The following is a 21,604-nucleotide window of genomic DNA, read 5'->3' as shown; positions in this document are numbered from 1 at the left end:
AAAGGCAGGTAGTGCAGATAGTTCCCAGATAAGCCAGCCATCATTTCCACTGCCTGTTGAACAGTCAGGGGAAATGTTTGTGTTGGGCATAAATACAGCCATCTTGATGTTTATGACCTCACCTGTTGTAACTGTAGCAGGTTGTTCTGCTTTGTTTTATTGTTGTCTGGAAAGCAGTATTTGCCAGAAACAGCTTACCCACCTACTACTTATGTTTTCTCTGAAGAGTATTAAACATGTTTTTCTGGAGATGAAAGGTTGGACATAAGGTGAACCACAAACAGAAAGTACGTTTATTTCCGTAGGGATTATGGGAAAGAAATTTGTATGTCTTACCCCACATCTGAAAAAATAATTACTACTGGACCGAGCCAAAATAGTTAAATATCAGAATCTGGTTTGTTTATCAGGTGGATAGTCTCAGGCAAATATTACAGATGTTATACTATAATCCAAAGATAAAAAGGGTGTTTTGCCTTCTCTCTTAGAAATACTGAACTGGCACTGGACCGATCCTATCATCATATCCCTGTGACACAAATTAGTACTCTTACATTTCATCAGTAACATATACAACATTCTATGGGGCTCACACTGTTGCATCTTACAACATAAGAACTATGACTGGATGCCAGTAGTTCCCATAATGCCACTGAGTATGGACATTAAAATTATTGAAATTGCTTAGCATTGCCATAAGGTTTGATATTTCTTTAAGATAAAATGCAATGTCCAGACAGTCTGTGTCAGATTGTTTCACTCAAGTTCAAACAAATAAATCTCCACTGATTAAGTACCCAATCAAAACGCAAAAATAACAGCTGAAATATTTGAAATCTGTCCGAAGGGACAGAACATCTTAATTCTTTTATCCCAGAGTGAGTGAGTGAATGAGTGAGTGAGTGAAGTGTTTTCTTTTTCCAGTGATTGATGTAGGCATGGTGCAGTTTAGTTTGGTGCCAGGAAACGGGTCAGGATTGTTGATGAGGTGTTCCGTAAGGGCAGATTCCAAGTCACCCTGACCATCTGAACATCAATCACTGGCATTAAGACTTTAAGAGACTACCAGGGCTCCAGATAATTTTTCAACATCAGGAGTACTGTAAAACTTAAGAGTACATTTAGAGTACTGAATGGAATTTAATGGCGTATCAGTAATCTTGTCTTTAATTTCATATATGCACCACAACATTGCTACTCTTGTGTAAACAGGTCAATAAACAATAAAACAATAAATTTTCAAGATAAATACATCTGTAAATGATTCTAAGACCGTACACCATTGCTGTGGTGCGTATCTGCTACATTTTCTAAATTATTTCCTACCGTATCGTGCATATTTTTTACCTGTTTACATACACCGATACGGACCTTATCTGGAGCCCTGGACTACAGAAATCTAGAGAAGGAAGCTAGTCATTGGCTTTCGCATATAGTGTTAAATTTACATGTTAATCCTACTTTTGAGAACACCTGAACATGTATGTTTATGAACTCATCATTCTGACTCAATATTCATCTGATGAAAGGGCAGGAGAGAGTCCTAAGATATCCTAAATGATGACAGTCAAAAACTCAATTGTCAGGAGCAGATGTCACTGAACGTCCACTGATTCTGTTCCTGCTAAGAACTTGTGTGTCTTGATTTCTTAATACATCTGATGTAAGTTAGGTCACCTGGCTTGATATGTGATACAAAAAACTACCTTGTACAATAAAAATGACTCTGAATCACATGGTCACTGTCTATTTGTTTAAAGTCCTATGAGTTCTCCACTGTATCTGAATGTTGAGCTTGTGAATGAGGAGCTTGCTCAAAATATACCCTTAACAAAAGCCAGACTGCTTTGGGCAAGAAATTGCCCAGCCAAGGTATCTCTTTTGGTTGCTGTTAATTGTTTTCTGTCAAAACTGTAAACTGGGTGTCAGAGAGATGTCAGAGACTTATACAGCAGCCTTATGTATCTGTGACAGCTGTGTGAGCAGAGAAGACACAATCTCAACCCCTTACCATAGGCTCCGGGAATTCACTAGTATTTCCTGGCTGCTCTGAAATGGAGATTATTCACAGTGCCCCTATATCTTTCTCTTCTACAATATCTCATCTTCTCTGTTTGAGATGTGAAAACCAGTTATTTAGGGTTGGATATAAAGGAGAGGTGGGAGAGAATAACCATCACAGCATCATACATCAGGACAGAAAGTTGGGGCTATTTAGTTATGGAAGTACCATAACTGACGTGTAGTGATGCGATGAAGCCACGATGTGATGCCTATCATAATATAAGTGCGATATAATTCATATTGTGATACAGTGCTTTTACTTCATAAGTTCATATTCTCTCAATATTGTTGTATCGGCACAACAATTATGATTCAGATTTGGAAAATATTAAATGTAACACAGTATACTGAACAGTATGCGTTCTATCACATAAAAGATTTACTGATTGGTGTCCTTGGATGATAAGATAAGCATTTCAAGAACAGAGGGAATCATTTGGTCTGATCATCACTCATAATGTCAGATAGGATGATCTTTAGGATTAACCTTTTGGGAATATAAAGAGGTATTTATTGGGTTTTCGTTTACGTTATTTGAGACTGAACACACATTTGAAAGGACAGGAGATATAGATGACTTTAGTTTTCTTGGATTTTTAGAATAAATTACAACAAAACAATCTTACTTTGTCTCAGAAAAATGATGGTGATGATGCCAGAGTCTGCTTGTTGTTAAGAGATAAGCATCTTATTAGCATTTAGGCCATATACAATTTTTTCTTGTGGTTCTGATAACACCTCTTTAAAATTTAGGATGGGTAGGTGCATATTTTTTAAATATTTTTTTTTAGAAGTACAAACTAATAACACCGATGTCCTTTAGTGCCTTTGAAAAACAATGGTATCTGAAAGCTTATTCATACTGCTAACAGAGTAGGGCCAGCACCAGAATTCAAGGGTCGGTCGGGTAATCGAAACTAAACATTTTATTTTAGGGCCTTAACACTTTACTTGAGAAACAAAGAGTTGTCTTTCTGCAGGACACCTTGACTTCCTGTGATATGATTGACTTCAGCACCTGTGTGTCTTCTAACTTCCTGAAGCTTTCAGCATCCTTATTGTATTGTCAAATCAAGGCAGCCAAGCTTTCAGCATCCCTAATGTATTGTCAAGTCAAGGCAGCCAAGCTTTCAGAATCCTTATTGTATTGTCAAGTCAAGGCAGCCAAGCTTTCAGCATCCTTATTGTATTGTCAAATCAAGGCAGCCAAGCTTTCAGCATCCTTATTGTATTGTCAAGTCAAGGCAGCCAAGCTTTCAGCATCCTTATTGTATTGTCAAGTCAAGGCAGCCAAGCTTTCAGAATCCTTATTGTATTGTCAAGTCAAGGCAGCCAAGCTTTCAGCATCCTTATTGTATTGTCAAGTCAAGGCAGCCAAGCTTTCAGAATCCTTATTGTATTGTCAAGTCAAGGCAGCCAAGCTTTCAGAATCCTTATTGTATTGTCAAGTCAAGGCAGCCAAGCTTTCAGCATCCTTATTGTATTGTCAAGTCAAGGCAGCCAAGCTTTGGGTCATTCATGAAATAATACACAGATTTCTTAGGAGGGCCACATCAAAATATGACACAAACAGAAAAAGCACCAGATCAGCTCTTGCCAAATGTGTTTACAAAGTTTCATAAAGAATGTGGAACAGTTTATGAATACACTTTAATAATCCCTACACTAAACGAGCCTAGACAGATTCCATATTATGGCATAAGAATTGCAGAAAAAATGAAACATTCCTGAATATCAAAAGGCACCAGTTCAGTACATGCCTGATATGTCTGCAGAGTTCCATGAAGAAATATGTGTTGGTTTAAGAGTTAAGAGTTGAAATGAAACATAACAGAAACATAAACAACCCACATAAAATTTGTTAACTTAATGGAACAGATAACCATTATATTAATTAACTTACATGGAGTTGAAAAGAAAATCACTAGGACAGGTGTGAATATTTCATGTTATGCCAATGTCAAGGTCGCCTGCAAGTTGTACCAGCTAGGAGAATCCATTTGCCTAAACTTCAAGCAGTGAGGAAATACACTTCCCAGTGCCCCTGCAGGTATATGTTTACACAGGATGATAGACAGAAATTACACCCATTAGTCTGCTCAAACCTCCATGATGTAGGAAAACAAGCAGTACCTAGGAATCTGAATGAAGGATCCTTTAAGTGTGCCATGATAATGAAGCAGGAATACATTGCTACCACCTTGTATGATGCAACACTTTACTGTACCTGCTCTTTAGGCACAGGATCAAAGGAATTTAACTGTTATATTCTTGTGATGTGTCTGATGAGAACGATGCTGAACACTGTGTAACAGACACTTTTTTGTTCATGGACAGGTGTATAATAAATTCTTAAGTTCCCTTTTTTTTCGACTCCCAGTGAAGTCGTTTCTGACATGATGCCCAAATGATTCTAGTCTTCTAATATGCGAGAATGAATAGACTACACAGCAAAACTATTGAAAGTTACTGCATGCTAGTTAATTATTTGTACTTGAATACCTGGTGAAGGTATTTATGAAAAGCCTACCTGTTCAAACGGCATCATTTTAAGAGCTTTTGACCTGCATATTCTGTGTACTGATGCACAGTGTTGTGCATTCCACCATCATCTGTGGTCAGATGATGAATCAGGCAAGCTGTACCTTATCAAATAACAACATTAAAGAGCCAAAAGAGATGTCAAGAAATTTTGAAAATCTAAAACTTCAAATCTAAGTGATGTGAATCTGTGTGATTTGAATTCCCCAGATAAATATATTCCCAGGCATGTTACTGTAATATCAATATGATGCATGTACAATGTAAATACCAACATTGTGAGACATGTAAATGTGTATTAAGTGACTGGCCTTATGGATTATTTATTTTCTGAGTCCGTAATTCAATCATTAATAACCACAAACGTGCACAGCATATTTGAACTGCAGCACCAGAACACACATGCTCTGTTTCTACAGCTATGTAAATGGACGACGGAACATCCATGATCACGATAATGAGAGCTATTACACTGGCTATATATTTTCTCAGCAATTATATTAAATGTCATTGGTTCAAATTACACAGTCAAGCTGGATACTGGCATCTGTATGGTATTTTATAATTGGTGTTTGTGCTCCAATTATGTTTGATTAATGTAGCGGATAATTAAACAACCGTTAAGATATTTGTGTTTGTGGATCAGTTTGGTTGAGGTTTCGGAGAGGAGGGAACCCCTCCTCGTTGCCGCTGCTAAGAATAGATGTTTGACGAAGATGCTGGCTACACATTCAAGCAACTGATTTCGGATGTAGCCAGCATGAGAGGCTGACCAGCTCTCCAGAGATTGTGAGTATATTAAAAGTAGTTTTGAGGGAAATATGCTATAGTTTTTCAAATTCAACCATTTTGTTTTGCGTTACTTGAATGTATGGGAGGTGGAGGATAAGTACTTATGGGATGTGTAAATTAATCGGGAGCATCATCATTATGCTATGTTTCTTCCATGGAATGGCAGGAGCAATGCTCTGTGGTGTGAGGCAACACACTTTTTTATAGAAATTGTCTGAGTGGCGAGTTCTACTGGCGGTGTAGGACATGCCAATCCTTTCATCTGACACCTGTTATCTGTACAGAGTTTTAGTGGTCCATTTATACAGTTCTCACCGTTATTTGTCTATTACGCCCAATTGGAATCTGTTCTGTTGAATGATTAAGGCTGGTTGTTCTCGGGGGCAATGACCTTATACACTGTAAAATGTGCACCAGTTCTTTTCTAAAACATAGATTGTGTTTCCATTAGCAGATTTCCTTTTTATCTGACTGTGTATCTCTGTACTTTGTTCTGAGTGGTCAAAAGGAGGAAAAATTCTTATCACGTGATCTGTGACCTTTACGTTATGTTACTTGGGATGGGGGTTGGGGGGTGGAGGTTATGTTTGTCTTTAAGAAAAGTTTCCCAGAATTTCTTACAGGGTATACTATAACAGTGATGTTTACAAATGTCCATGTAATTAGCATTCATTCGTCACTCAGAAGGACTGGGTTCATTCCCCATATGGACATAATGTGTGACTCCCCTTGCTGGTGACCCCTGTTGTGTCACAACCCACCCACCCACCCACTCCACTCACTCACTCACTCACTGTTTGTATGTCACCATAGATGTTCTGGTCACCCACCACTCAGCACCACCAGACACTCACTCACTCACTCACTCACTCACTCACTGTTTCTATGTTCCATAGATGTTCTGGTCAATATATGTCCAAACAGAGTTCTTGAAGAGCTCCAGAGACTAGCAGACAATCCAGGCACTCTCTTTATGGTCTAATCAGTGTACGTAATGTTTGGCACCATGCCTGTTATTTGTACACTGTGGTATGAGGACCTAATGAAATGACAAGTGTGACAACAGAAGACATCAGTTTCACCCTTTTAATCTGTTTCCAGACTTTTTATTTTGTTCTTATTGGTGCCAGTGTTGTGTGTATGTGATATATCTGATTTTAGAGCTGAATATATTACTCACTTGACCGTGCCATCAACAGTATATGATTTTTAAACTAAATTTTGATTCGATGTGCAGCTATAAAGGCTGCCCAATTTGGGGTTTCATGTTGTCAGTGAATGGGATCAGCAACAAATAAAAGTTCATTTGCAGTTCTTAAGTGTATATCCTTCTCAGACATTGTCTCAATAGAATTCTTTAGTCTTTACTTGTAAATAATTACAAAGGCATCAGAGAAGAATTGTTAACAAAGACATTAGTTCAGAAGGATTCAATGATACTGTCAGATTATTTCCTGCTTCTTGCAATTCACATTTCTTGTTTATGTGTCTTCAGAATTGAGGCCATGGAAGGTTTAGAGTCAGGAACAGGTGCCTGTGTTTTGCTTAATTTGCATTTGGAGGTTGGAGATCCTGTGGTGGAGATCAAGATATGTCAAGCTCTTCCTGAGTGAGAGTCAGGATGTGTTCTAGTTCTGGGCAGGACAGTGGGAGTTTTCTATCACGTATCTTAATGCTCCAGAAACTTCTGGAATATTGCCACTTCAATCAGTGTCCTGATAAAAAACACTGGAGGAAGAGGATTTAAGGCTATTTCTGACCCATGGTTATCGGTCGTGTTTGGGGTGTTTTTTTTTCATCTGAAGGTGACAGAGATAGATTGGTCTAATATCTTGAAATGTGAAGGGACATGGGTAGGGGGTTTTGGGTCCCTGAAGGAAAGATGATTGCTGTTATCTGTGCACTAAGTGTATCTACTTTGGGACTTTCCTGTGTGACTGCAAGATGTGGAAACAAACATTTCTGCACCTGAGGGATGTTTTAGGCTTTCAGAAAAGGGAAATTGCTGTTTTAAATCACTGGACAGAAGGCTGTATGTCACACATTTGTTGTCAAAGCATCTTTTCCATACAAACAATGAGATTACCCCCAGTTTTTTTCTATTTTAAATTGTATTGTGTGAGGTATAATCTTACTGAAGCAGATGATCTTGTCAGCCAAACAAAATCCTCAATATTATAACAAAGATTCCCACTAACATGAAATGCATGTGATATACATGTTCATTTACCTGGCTTACACAAAGAACAGGCTAGGAGAATAGCATGAATAATACTGTTGCCCACAAAACTGTATAACACAAACAAGAAATGTTTTTGTCCAACCTTTTTATTGAATTTTTAAGTAAACAAAATATGTGAACTGTCACTGCTTCATATACAATGGTTAATTATTATTACTTAGTCATTTTTGTTCAAGATGCAGAAAAAAACATTTTCAAGATGTTAAGAAAATATGTGCATGTTTTGTTAGAAAAACATATTTTCTGGTTTTCAAAATGTTTAAGTTGGACCTATAGTGGACCTTTGCACTTTGACCATGCTAAAATATTCTCTCAAAATTGTTTTTCCATGCACCGTAAACATCATTTCCTCAGACACCACACACTGTGCTGATGAAGCTATAATGCTTCCTCCAACATGACAGCTGAATTTGCTCAGGAGGTGCAGATGCAAGTTTCGATATGGCGGCCTTGGCAGACATATTGTAAAAGCAATTCATGTCCATTTTATACAATATATCCAGGTGCTTTCATGTGAACACCATTTTGAATTAAAGCTTTCTGGATCCATGCAGGGATGCAGGTTGGTAGGTTAAGGTATTGGAAAACTAGATGTTTGTCTTTTTGAACAAAGTGACTAAGGTTGAGACAAATGATAAGTGTGCAGTGTTATAAAAATGGAAAGTGAAATTAAACTTTATTTTAAAAAAAAGAGTAGTTTAAAAAAGTATGTGAACTCCAAATCTGTTGGCATCATTGTGATGCCAAGGCTTCAAGAAAAAAACTTAATTTCCGAAATAATTGTTGACAGTGTCATCTTTGTTGATAACAAGGCTTCATTGAAATTAACAAGTTTGATAATTTAGCTGTGTAAATATGTCAACTGATTGTAAGGGGTGTGCAGTATGTGACATTGAATTATCTGATATTTGATGTATTTATGCTACTTTCAAGTTAAGGCTGGTGCCAACATGACATCAGCCTTTTGTCGTTGATTAAAAGCTGAGGGTTTAAGTTTGTGGTTGGCGAACTGTCAGCAGCAGACATTTCAAATAATGTAACAAGGCTTGTGTATGTGTGGGGCTGGTTGTTCTGGCTGGTGGTTTCAGATGTTTCAGCAAAGTAAGTAACTAAGTATCCATGCATCAGGTGGAAATTGTATATTTACCCAAACTTAAGAACTGGCCTTGAAATCTTGTTTGTGAGTGTATTGATGGATTGAGGGTTTCCAATGGAATAAGTGGGTTTTCTTTTGGATTGCAGATTTCCAAATAGAATGTCAGTGTCTTGTATGTTTCTGTGGGTTCCTTTGGAATTGTGGATTTCCATTGTGTTCCTGTATTCACAGTGTTCAGTAGTATTCCCGTGGGGTGCTGGGTTTTCTGCATGAATGTGGGTTTCTATGATCGTAGGTGACAAACGCCCCTAGGGAATTCGTTAACAGATCAGACATTCAGTGTATGCTCACACTATCAACCATTGTTTCATCTTCTTTTACATGGTTAGTTTTTGGCTCCAAAGACATATTGTACAGTGTCCAGGAGTGAGTGAGTATGGTTGTATGCCTCTTGTAGCAATATTCCAGCAATATAATGGTGGGGGACACAAGAAATGGGCTTCACACATTGTACCCATGTGGGGAAACGAACCAGGGTCTTCGGTGTGATGAGCCAAAGCTTTAACCACTAGGCTACCCTACTGCCCCTTACAGTGTCCAGGAATGATAACAGTAACTTGATGACTTCCCTCAAGACATTCTGTAGCAAGTATAAAAGTTATTACTGAAGAATTCCAGGGCGTTTTGTAAAAGGGTGGCTGGTCACTAAAGACCCGGGGTTGATCCTCACATAGGTATAGTGTGAAGCACATTTCTGGTGTTGCTTGCTGTTAGATTGCAGGAATATTGTCAAAAGTGGTGTGAAACCATACTCACCTGCTGTTCAGAAAGGCAAACAAAGATGGAGATTTGATGACTTGACTAATTGTATGCCATATTGTACCCTGATGGTGCAGTGTTCACCAGCTATAGGTTCATGAGTGGTTATTTACATCAGCAGCTGGAATATTGCTGACAGTGACAATGTAGCTGGAATACTGCTGATGGTGTAAAACTAAAAATATATTATTATGGATGAGGAATCCCTAATTCTCTCATTCCAACCTGCAGCAGATTTTCAAGAAGTAAATCATTGCCGTATGTTAAATTGTCATAACCCATACAAGCATCACTGTTAAGCCCAGCACCACAACCACCAAATCCTACCTGTGAAACCTGCCTGCTTCCAAGTACTCAATTACAGCGTTATGTGTGTAAGCACCCCAATTTCCCCTTCATTTAGAAAAATACCAGAGGTGCTCAAAATCCTTTTCTTTCTATGGGGAGTGGTTTGAATCATCAGAATGAGGATAATTTTCTTGATTCAATCCCTGACAGGCAATTATCACCTGGCTTTGATCTGCCTAACGAATCTGTATTAACACATGTAGGTAATTACACTACAGAGGGTAGAACAGGAAGAAGAAGATGAGCTCTAGATGCAGTAATTGTGGATTCCAGTGATTCGTCTGTCATTGGATTACATCGTAAACTGTAATTTCATGAAAGCGGAAGATCTTTAAACCTGATCACATGGGAACAATGTCTTAACAAAGATGGCACTTTGCCCATGTTGTAAATTCCTGCCTTTATTGTGTCCAGATGTTTGGGATAAAAGAAATCACTTCTAGAAAATGGAATGTGCAATTTCATATATAGGAAATTGATTATACATTTGTTCAAATATTTTTAAATGTAGTGTAAAGTGAAGTAGTTGAAGTGGTTAATGTTGAGCTCAAGGTTGTTGCACAACTTGCATACAGATGTATGTACTTGTGTGGAACTCTGCTGGTTTAAGGCTGCTGTCCACAGAGATACCATGCCTCAGTGGGACTTGGATACCCCAGTCAAACTGAGGGAGTGAGAGAATGAGGGAGTTTAGTTTTTCGTCGCTTTTACCAATATTCCAGCAATATCATGAGGGGGGACACCAGAAATGGGCTTCACATATTGTACCCATATGGGGAATCGAACACGGGTCTTTAGTGTAACGAGTGAATGCTTTAACCACTAGGCTACCCCACCACCACCTTGGTAACTGTAGGGTTACATGCCTGGATGCTGTTGTACGAGTGAATGCTTTAACCACCATCACCTTGGTAACTGTAGGGTTACATGCCTGGATGCTGTTGTACGAGTGAATGCTTTAACCACCATCACCTTGGTAACTGTAGGGTTACATGCCTGGATGCTGTTGTACGAGTGAATGCTTTAACCACCACCACCTTGGTAACTGTAGCGTTACATGCCTGGATGCTGTTGTACGAGTGAATGCTTTAACCACCACCACCTTGGTAACTGTAGCGTTACATGCCTGGATGCTGTTGTACGAGTGAATGCTTTAACCACCACCACCTTGGTAACTGTAGCCTTACATGCCTGGATGCTGTTGTAACGAAAGTGAATGCTTTAACCACCATCACCTTGGTAACTGTAGCATGCCTGGATGCTGTTGTACAGTGAATGCTTTAACCACCATCACCTTGGTAACTGTAGCGTTACATGCCTGGATGCTGTTGTACGAGTGAATGCTTTAACCACCACCACCTTGGTAACTGTAGGGTTACATGCCTGGATGCTGTTGTACAAGTGAATGCTTTAACCACCATCACCTTGGTAACTGTAGGGTTACATGCCTGGATGCTGTTGTACAAGTGAATGCTTTAACCACCATCACCTTGGTAACTGTAGGGTTACATGCCTGGATGCCTGTGCTGGTAACTGTATGCGGATGCTGTTGCAATGAATGCTTTAACCACCACCACCTTGGTAACTGTAGGGTTACATGCCTGGATGCTGTTGTACGAGTGAATGCTTTAACCACCACCACCTTGGTAACTGTAGGGTTACATGCCTGGATGCTGTTGTACGAGTGAATGCTTTAACCACCACCACCTTGGTAACTGTAGGGTTACATGCCTGGATGCTGTTGTACGAGTGAATGCTTTAACCACCACCACCTTGGTAACTGTAGGGTTACATGCCTGGATGCTGTTGTACAGTGAATGCTTTAACCACCACCACCACCTTGGTAACTGTAGGGTTACATGCCTGGATGCTGTTGTACGCAGTGAATGCTTTAACCACCACAACCACCTTGGTAACTGTAGGGTTACATGCCTGGATGCTGTTGTACAGTGAATGCTTTAACCACCACAACCACCTTGGTAACTGTAGGGTTACATGCCTGGATGCTGTTGTACAAGTGAATGCTTTAACCACCATCACCTTGGTAACTGTAGGGTTACATGCCTGGATGCTGTTGTACAAGTGAATGCTTTAACCACCATCACCTTGGTAACTGTAGGGTTACATGCCTGGATGCTGTTGTACGAGTGAATGCTTTAACCACTACCACCTTGGTAACTGTAGGGTTACATGGCTGGATGCTGTTGTACAAGTGAATGCTTTAACCACAATCACCTTGGTAACTGTAGGGTTACATGGCTGGATGCTATTGTACAAGTGAATGCTTTAACCACCACAACCACCTTGGTAACTGTAGGGTTACATGCCTGGATGCTGTTGTACGAGTGAATGCTTTAACCACCACCACCTTGGTAACTGTAGGGTTACATGCCTGGATGCTGTTGTATGAGTGAATGCTTTAACCACCACAACCACCTTGGTAACTGTAGGGTTACATGGCTGGATGCTGTTGTACAAAGCGATTGTAGTGGTAACAGAGACCATATAATAGAGGTTTCTGGGGCTAAGGTGATCGTAATTCCTACACCTTAACATAGACTTACTACTGGCCTAGCGCTAAGGTGATCGTAATTCCTACACCTTAACATAGACTTACTACTGGCCTAGCACTAAGGTGATCGTAATTCCTACACCTGAACATAGACTTACTACTGGCCTAGCACTAAGGTGATCGTAATTCCTACACCTGAACATAGACTTACTACTGGCCTAGCACTAAGGTGATCGTAATTCCTACACCTGAACATAGACTTACTACTGGCCTAGCACTAAGGTGATCGTAATTCCTACACCTGAACATAGACTTACTACTGGCCTAGCACTAAGGTGATCGTAATTCCTACACCTTAACATAGACTTACTACTGGCCTAGCACTAAGGTGATCGTAATTCCTACACCTTAACATAGACTTACTACTGGCCTAGCACTAAGGTGATCGTAATTCCTACACCTGAACATAGACTTACTACTGGCCTAGCACTAAGGTCGCTTTGTACAACGGCACCCAGGTAGGGTAAGAACTAATGGTTTGTCTGGTCCAGACTTGACCTTAGACTTGGGACATAGCTGGAAGGTGCTAATGAAGCATATAGCAACAATTGCAGGTACATTCTGGATGCAAGATAACATGAATTCTGTATGAATGGAGCCCTATCTTTTATTGTATTCATCAGTCTACAGTGAACTAGAGAAATAGGCAGTGTTTAAACAGTCACTGTTTAGCCCGACAATATAGCATGTTGGATGGCCAAAGATGAACTTTGGTTTTGTTTGCTGATACAGGGATGAAAATTAACCAAGAACGTCAAATTTATATGGAGTTGTTTGTTTCTGTGAGATTTGTTTGTTCAGAGACTAAGCTTTTGTCAACTTGTAACCCTTGGTTATCTTTAACATTAACAAACAGGTCTGTGTTGGCGTGTCAGTGATAATTTATATCCTTGTGTTGAAAAGAATTACTTGTGTGGCCAAATTAACCTTCCTAACACATTGGTCAACTTGAAAACAGAAAACTAGCTATTTTGTTGCCATCCATGGCCATGGTGCCAGTGATTTGTCTTCTTCAAAGATCAGGCTTGTCTGCTATGGTTCAGGGGTAAGGTAGAGATCCATGTTTAATTCCATGATCTCTCTGTTTGGCTGTCCATAGGAATTGTATGCATTGCTTGAAGGTTTTGCATTGAAATACCATATGTAGCTCGGGGTGAATAGTTAAAGAAAGGTCACGTTTGATCTTCAGTCTACCTGTTGTCTTGTGAAGCTCATAGTTTCTGTAGATTCTTTACAGTTATGCTAGTCACTGAGTTGAGAAAGATGGCACTCAGCATTTAGGGGGATAAGGTCAGGTTGGAGTTTATGAAAAATTGTGGGTATATTTTGTTGTAATCACTGGATTAAGGTTTAGGATACATTGGAATGGGTGGAAGTGTATTCTAGAATTTGTGTATATTTTGTTGTAGTCACTGGATTAAGGCTTAGTATGTAGGGGATAGGGTTGAAGTATTTTCTTGGATGGTAGTATTACTTGTTGCATTCATCATGTTAAAGTCAAGGATGTACACGATGGGGTTAAGGAGAATGTTTCGAAGGTGGAGATGCAGATGCCTTCAAGGATGCCTGTATGTCATTAAAATGGTTGCTAGGTTAATTGATGTGCAAGGAATGGGTTATTGATGGGCCAGATTGATGCAGTGTGTGTTTAGGTGAGCCTGATACACCTGCTGGTGGTCATTCCTTGGACCAGGGATGAGGAGTGAGAGGATGTAGAACTTGACAGTAGTTATTGTTATAAGAAAGTTAAGCAGGATAAGTGTTTCAGTCATGATTGAAGCTTAATTATTTTCATATCACTTTAGTGACTCTTGCCTTCCCTATCATTATGTTATGGTTAATGCTGCACTAGAGTGTCTTGGTTTATATGTTTGCTTAAAATACTGTTTTTCCTTTAAACAGTGCTGGGTATCTAATAAGCGCTGAGCCTCATATAAGTGTTTAAGATATAATTCAGAAGTCTGTTGAAAAAATAAGATCCCAGTCGTTTATTAGAGTAAACGTTTTTTGTTTTCCAAATATGCTTAGTTGAAAGTAAAAATATAATTTTAAAAACATAATTCCTTTAATTGACCTTATAAATGTAGATTACTATTTTTTGTGATCCTGGTGATCATCTCCAGCATGATCCTCTACTACGTGGAATCAGAATTTGGATTTATTTTGAATCAAAATTGCAAAGAAGTGGGAGATGAAGGATTCAGATTCACCAAGTGGCAAATGGACCTTATTCCTTAGTAATCATAGAACTCGGCTGACCATTACCGCCATACTTTAACAATTTCGAAAAGTCATGGCAGGAAGAATTCTTGTGGAATGATCTCAGATGGTGTAGCTGCTGGGATGACCTAGATGACCTTGAGATGGCCTGCATCAGTAAAGGATGTCCAGCACCTCAAGCATATCTCTCCCTGATGGTGGTCAAGAGGCTCTCCTTCATGTTGAGGAGAACACTTGAGGAACTTCATCCAGGACTGACCACTGGTTCATTGGTGGAGAGGTCGAGCTGTCACCAGACCAAGATGAAGGAGAACATTTTTTTAACCTTAGGCCAGACCAAGTTTATTCCTTGTTTTACAGATATTTGTCCTTAGAAAACCTAAAGGCAGGGGGAAAAAAATAACAACAAACTTTCTATAGGGTGTATGTTTTTCAAATTGAATATTGTTATGTTGAATGTTTTTTTTTTTATAGATTTCCTTACTTTGTAACTGAACCATGTCTGAATCTGACGGTTCAATGTTGACAGAATTTAAGGGTTTTCATTGGGATTTTCTTCTCAGGATATATCAGTCTGTGAAAATGCTCATATTTCAGAGAATTTAGTAAATCATGACCTGCTAATGATAAATAGCCTTTCCACTGTTCAACATGTGTCTCTATATGACTTACATCTATCTCTCATGTAAATGTATGCTTTCATGTTGCCATTAGCTTGTAGAGGACTCTGCTAAGGAATGGTGAATGGTGCCTGGACAGCGGATCAGTTCAGTGATAGTTTATGGCTCTGTGGTCAGTTGTATCTTGTATTTAAAGATCTCATCTTTATGCTCTGAAAAAGACCGTGATATCACTTGAATCAATCTCAAGATTTGTACTGGGCCTCTGATTTTGCCAGAGGTTGACATCTCAAGATTTGTACTGGGCCTCTGATTTTGCCAGATGTTGACATACACGGTTGCATGTATAAATTTTAGATCCAATAGTGGAATGAAACAATAGTCAAATTTTACATATCTGTTTTGTATGTTAATCCTGTAATAATGTTATATTTATTCTTTGACTGAAGATGATGTAATTTTCAGAAACTTGTTTCAGACAGTTCAGGAATATGTCACTTTTTTGTGAAAGATTTGTGTTAAAGTGATGTATTTCCCTTACTTTCTCTCTAAATAACTTATACCATTAGTTTATTTAGTGGCTTGTAGTAAGAGGTCAATGACAGGTGTGTTTGTTTTTAATGCAGTCTTTATCTGGAAACATCCTTGTGACTCATGGACACATGCTGATGATATACCAAATGGAGTCTGTTTTTAGCAAATTTTCTGAAGATTATGCTCTCATCTACAATTTTGTATGTTTTCAGAAGGAAGATGAGTAATGGCGGTGCCTGGATGGAAGCTTGAGCGACAGGTCAGTGAAAGTTCCGTCGAAAGTTTAAAGACTCTAAATGAAGACCTTCGCACCCACCTGGCGAAACTTCGCAACCAGTTGGACCTTCAGAGAGGCAATGTCAAGCAGGTCCACTGGCAGAAGGTGTTGGACATCCGCATGGTCCGAGAACAGGAGCAACAGAAACACCTGGCCACCATAGCTGACCTCCAGACCAAGTTTCAGGCCGAAAAGTCACGTGAACTTGAAAACCAACGCGAACAGCTTCAGCAGAAACATGAACATGACCTTCAGAAATTTACAAGGATGAAGGAGACGGAAGTCACCAAGCTGAGGCATGAACTGGAACAGAAGGAATCTCTTCTGCATCGGTACATCAGCGAGACCAGGAGAGAATCTCTTCGGCTGTCTCAAGATGGAAGGAAATCAAAACTGTTGCATGAACTCAGTGATTTACGGAGTACCAAGAAGCAGCTTGAGGACTCGCTGACCTCGGCAAGTGAGGCAGAGAGGCAGTATTGCCGGCAGTTGCGCAAAACAGCAGAACATTACCAGTCGGAGGTCGTGAGGGTCAAGCGTGAAGCATACATAGAAATACGGCACCTGGTAAGTCAAAGTGTCACACATGTCCTGGATGTTTTGTTGTTGTTGTCGTCCTGTCATCCCTGTATGTGATGTTGTGGTCACTAATCACAGAAAATTATGCAGTACATGGGTACCAGATAGGATGGGATGGTGTCTATCTAGTGTCTCACTGGCAGCCTCTATTGTATACCACCCGTGGACATCCGGGTTAGAATTGGTCTTCAGTAAGCCTTGCTTGTTGTAAGAGGCGACTAATGGGATCGGGTGGTCAGGCTCGCTGACATGGTTGACACATCTCATTGTATCCCAGTTGTGTAGATCGATGCTCATGCTGTTGATCACTGGAATGTCTGGTCCATTTATTTACAGACCGCCGCCATATAGCTGGAATATTGCTGAGTGCGGAGTAAAACTAAAGTCACTGTATTGTATGCTCTCCAGGGAGATGAAAAAGATAATCAGGTGAATACTGATACATTGACCAGGGTATTAATAGCTTCAATAGATTGGCTGTATAACACATTACAGGTATCCATTTTGTGTTGGTATTATTACTTTTTTGATCTCTGTATTGTGAGAACGGAAATACTTAGGGACCGTTCATAATTTATGGCTGGTGGGGGTGATGATGATTTTAAGGGGGGTCACACATTTTGTTCTGGGGATATAGGGGGTCTTCAATTTTGTACACATGTTTTTAGGGGGTCAGCAATTTTGTACATAAAAATATTTTAAAATTATGTTTAAAAAATATTGGAAGTGGGGGGTCATTGATTTTGTACATGACATGCGGGAGGGTCACTTACTTTGTGCATAAGTTTTAGGGGGGGTCATTCACATTGTACATGCTTCTCCATAAAAATCATCACATCCCCTGGCCATAAATTATGAATGGTCCCTTAGTTTGTATGAGAGCCATGAGATACAATGATCAGAGTATGTACTGAAGGTTTTCAGACAAATTGTTTGTACAGATAACGTTGCATTATGTGATTTTTAGGCCATTGCTTCATAACTTAAGTAGATAAAGATTCTTCTGAAGGGAGAATTCAATTTTCAGTAATGTTCTTACACTGTATTACATCTGAGTTTTCAGGTCATTTACTTCTTAAGGATACATCATGAAACACTGACTTCTAACTTGGGAGGATTTTCATCAAATGGTTGGCATAATAAGCCCAAAGTGTAACTATCGCGTCTATAGGGCTTATAATCATTTCCTCTGTAGTTGAAGGGAGTGGTTTCAGTCACTGATGGTGGTAGGGTGCATGAATGGTGATAATAAGATATTGTAGCTTTATGATGGTTGTATGAGAAATACAGTTGACACCCGACTGCAGTGATTGACAGTGTCTGCAGTGCATCTATCAACAATCTCTTGGTCATCACAAATCCATACCCCCTCAGGGACTCATAGTGTGTCTCACAGTCCCTGAACCACATTATTTTCCCTACTGCTAAGCCCTCTCTGCAGTGCTAAAGCCCTAAATAAAGCAAGTCTAGATTTCCTCAGGTTCAGGATCTCTGGTCTCCCTGGGGCTCCTTTTCAATATAAATGGGCTTGTTTGTTACTATCAAAATTATATATATTCAGAGACTAAGCCTTAGTCTAAGGGACTATTGCTGGAATATTTGCTGAAAGACCGGGTTCGATTCCCACATTTCTGGTGTTCCTCGCTGTGATATTGCTGGAATATTGCTGAAAGTGTCGTAAAACCATACTTACTTAACCATATCCACTCACTGTCCATTGAATCCCTATTTTGTTGCAAGCGTCTAGTAGTGGATACCCTTCTGTTTGGCATTGGGATCCCTAGACTAGTAAAATGATTTTGTAACAAAAAGATACAGATTATAGGATACATTTGTTGTTGTATTCTAACAAATGTAACTGTCAAATGCTTCCAGTTATGGCCGATTGTATCTAATGAAGAATTTGACATTGGAATTAATTGGCTTCATAGGTACAGGTTAACCCATAATGTTTCAGGAACGTGTACTATACATCCACACTTTCATCTCATTCACAGAGTTTGGAATAAGTGGAAAATGAACCAGTTGGGCCAAACCAGTTATTTCAGGTTTTTACAAATGTCAACAAGTTTTTTGAAAGGTGAAAAATACCTTTGTAGAACTTACTACTAATATGAATGAAATTTCATTTAAGAAAATTACTGGTATCGACGTTTCAGTTTTGATTACTTGTTTTATATTTTAATTTTTTCTTGGTATTTAGGAGCTAACTAATAAAGAGAATGACTTAATTTGGTTTCCGCATGAAGTCCATTAAATATCAGTGGATGAAGACTAATTATCTAGATGTGAAGTTTGAATGCAAAAACCTTGATTATCTGAATATGAATAATAAGAGCAAAAGTCATTAATATCTGGGTGTGAATAGCTGGTTACCATGATTATCCACATGTAAATAGTCTGTGCAAAAGCCAGCACTTGATGAGATACACCATCATCACAAAGTTATAATCAGTAAGATGTAATACGGCTATCGTACTTCCTCCACAAGGTGAGATAGAGAGGAAGACCACTTCCTCCAGAAACTCCCACCTCTCACTGTAGGTGCACACTAGGGAATCAGAGAGTATGAAGTCAGCATGTTTCCTCCGATATCTCCTACATCAATCAGTTCTCGGTCCCTGCCTCCCCAAACTATTCATCTTTACATCTTCATCTCTGACAGATCTATGTCACCCATGACAGATCTACCTCAGCTCTGACAGATCTCACATGCATCTATATCTCAGAACACTAACATTAAGTAGACTTGTATACATTTGGAAATGACCTTTGGTGCTGGTACTGGGACCACAACAGGTGCTTGCTTAGGGTTGAAGATGGATGGGAAACTTGTGACTTTTCATCATGTGTGTGAAGCTTGTTTTGAGGAGATGATCTATATACCGTTCATTCACATCTCTGGCAACTTTTATGTCTATTTCTAATGTCTTTTGTACTTACAAGGTGAAATGGCGCTTTAGGGTTTGTGATTATATACCCTATTATCATTATTGTCATTATTATCATTATTATCATTATTCTAAACTTTGAGATGAATGTAGTTCAGAAGTCGGAATACATTTTTCTAGTATGGCATCGATTTACAAAACAAATTTATATATCTTTATGAAATGGGAACAGGTCAAAAGGGCCGCATGACAAAAGGGCCCCAAAACGGTAAAGTCAAAAGGGCTACAAGAAAGTCAAAAGGGCCGCAAACCCCTAGTCAAAAGGGCCGCATCAAAAAGTCAAAAGGGCCCCATATAAAAAAAATAATAACATCTTTTTTTAAAAGTGTATTATAGTAAAAGGTTATATACATCAATACAATGTATACTTTATGCATACTAGTTCAGTTTTTAATAACATTGTTTTTTCAATATTTGAAAGAAAATGCTGACAAAGAATAGATGTATGTGAGGGGTATTTGTTTCATCAAAGCATAAAACATCATTTATGATTATGACAAATACTTTGACTGAGAAATGCATTGAACACAACACACAGAGTTTGAACAATTTGAAAGTTATGTACCTTTCCTGTGGTTCTTTAACAGGTAGAAAGAGAATTATGTCACTTTGTGAAAGTTTAGGTCAGCTAAACTAAACTGCCAGGTGAAAGAAAGTATCCACTTGAAATTAGATTTGATAAAAAAATGACAATGTTATCTAAACTTCATCAAGTTGAAAACACCCAATGGGACATTGCAGACTTAAGGTCCAGAAATCAAGTATAATACTGATATCTAATACAATTCAACTGAACAACTATTTCATTCCATGTTTCATGGGGGCGGTTGGGTAGCCCAGTGGTTAAAGCGTTCGCTCGTCACGCCGAAGGCCCAGGTTCGATTCCCCACATGGGTACAACTTGTGAAGCCCATTTCTGGTGTCCCCCGCCGTGATATTGCTGGCATATTGCTAAAAAACGGTGTAAAACCATACCAATGTTTCATATTAAACCAACATCAAACATTCTTTTGCTCTGTAGATTAATGGAAAAAAAAGTTACAATATATAAAGTTAAATCCAAAATTATGTGTTACACTAAATATAGATCATTAGTTTTCCCATTTGACAAAATGAGCTTGATGTGACCTGTTATGCTTAACACAGTTGGTACACTGGCAGGTTAATCCAGAGTTGTAGCGTCACCTTTGTGTCCGAGACGACAAAGGTGATACATCTGGAGGGCACTGTGTAAACACCCTGAAGCATAAACTTTGGTTAGCCACTTCAGTGTGTGACTTGTTACTCTACAGCTAAGCTGGCATCAAAGATACATGTTGGCACAACAGTTTCTAACACATCACCATTACATTCATGGCGGCATTTCGCCACTTTTTGTACAAATGTTGACTTACCTATCTTAAAGTGAGTCAGTAAATGGTCCCTTTTAGGCATATTTGTTGTTTTTGTGAAAATTTGCCATTTTTCTATTTTGTGTATGAAAGTGGTCACTTCATTGACTGTAGCATCCATGGATCTCCTTGAGAAACATAATCTTGGCCCTATGACTGTTTTAAATTCCATATCTTAGCATTTACATATAAGGCCACTTATTAAAATACAATTTTTGCTCATTAATTTTGAAAAGAAATTTTGTTGAAGAGTATTAATGAATGTGGGACTTGTAATGAATAAAAATAGTGATTTAACTAATAAAGAACATGGCCATTTGGCCATTTATACAATGCAGCATGGGTGTATCAAAATGTGTGTTGTTTGATATTATTTGTACTTGATAATATGCATACTTACCAGCTAATTGGGCCAAAATAGAATAAATTGAAACACTAATGACTCTTGGGAATTGTACAATCAGTTAGAAGTAAACGGTTCATTTTACAGTGCTGTATTAGCTGAACAAGAGTGACAATCCCGATCCTAATGAAGATATTTCAGAAGTATTTTATCTT

The 21,604-nt window shown here is 38.9% G+C and overlaps 1 protein-coding gene across 1 annotated transcript in view; it reads left to right on the top strand.

Annotated features, from left to right (window-relative positions):
* Positions 1 to 5,263: 5,263 nt before the first annotated feature.
* Positions 5,264 to 21,604, top strand: part of LOC124266479 (golgin subfamily B member 1-like) — a 153,812-nt gene continuing 137,471 nt past the window's right edge. Inside the window, 2 exon segments of the mRNA XM_046701269.1 lie at positions 5,264 to 5,394; positions 16,061 to 16,692. Coding sequence (XP_046557225.1) covers positions 16,075 to 16,692 — 618 coding nt within the window. The 5' untranslated portion in view covers positions 5,264 to 5,394; positions 16,061 to 16,074.

The sequence above is a fragment of the Haliotis rubra genome, unplaced genomic scaffold (genome assembly GCF_003918875.1).
Source record: "Haliotis rubra isolate DU_JTF1 unplaced genomic scaffold, ASM391887v1 Scf126, whole genome shotgun sequence".
Lineage (NCBI taxonomy): Eukaryota > Metazoa > Mollusca > Gastropoda > Lepetellida > Haliotidae > Haliotis > Haliotis rubra.
The sequence above is the reverse complement of the archived record's forward strand: the minus strand, read 5'-3'. Positions and strand labels throughout refer to the sequence as shown.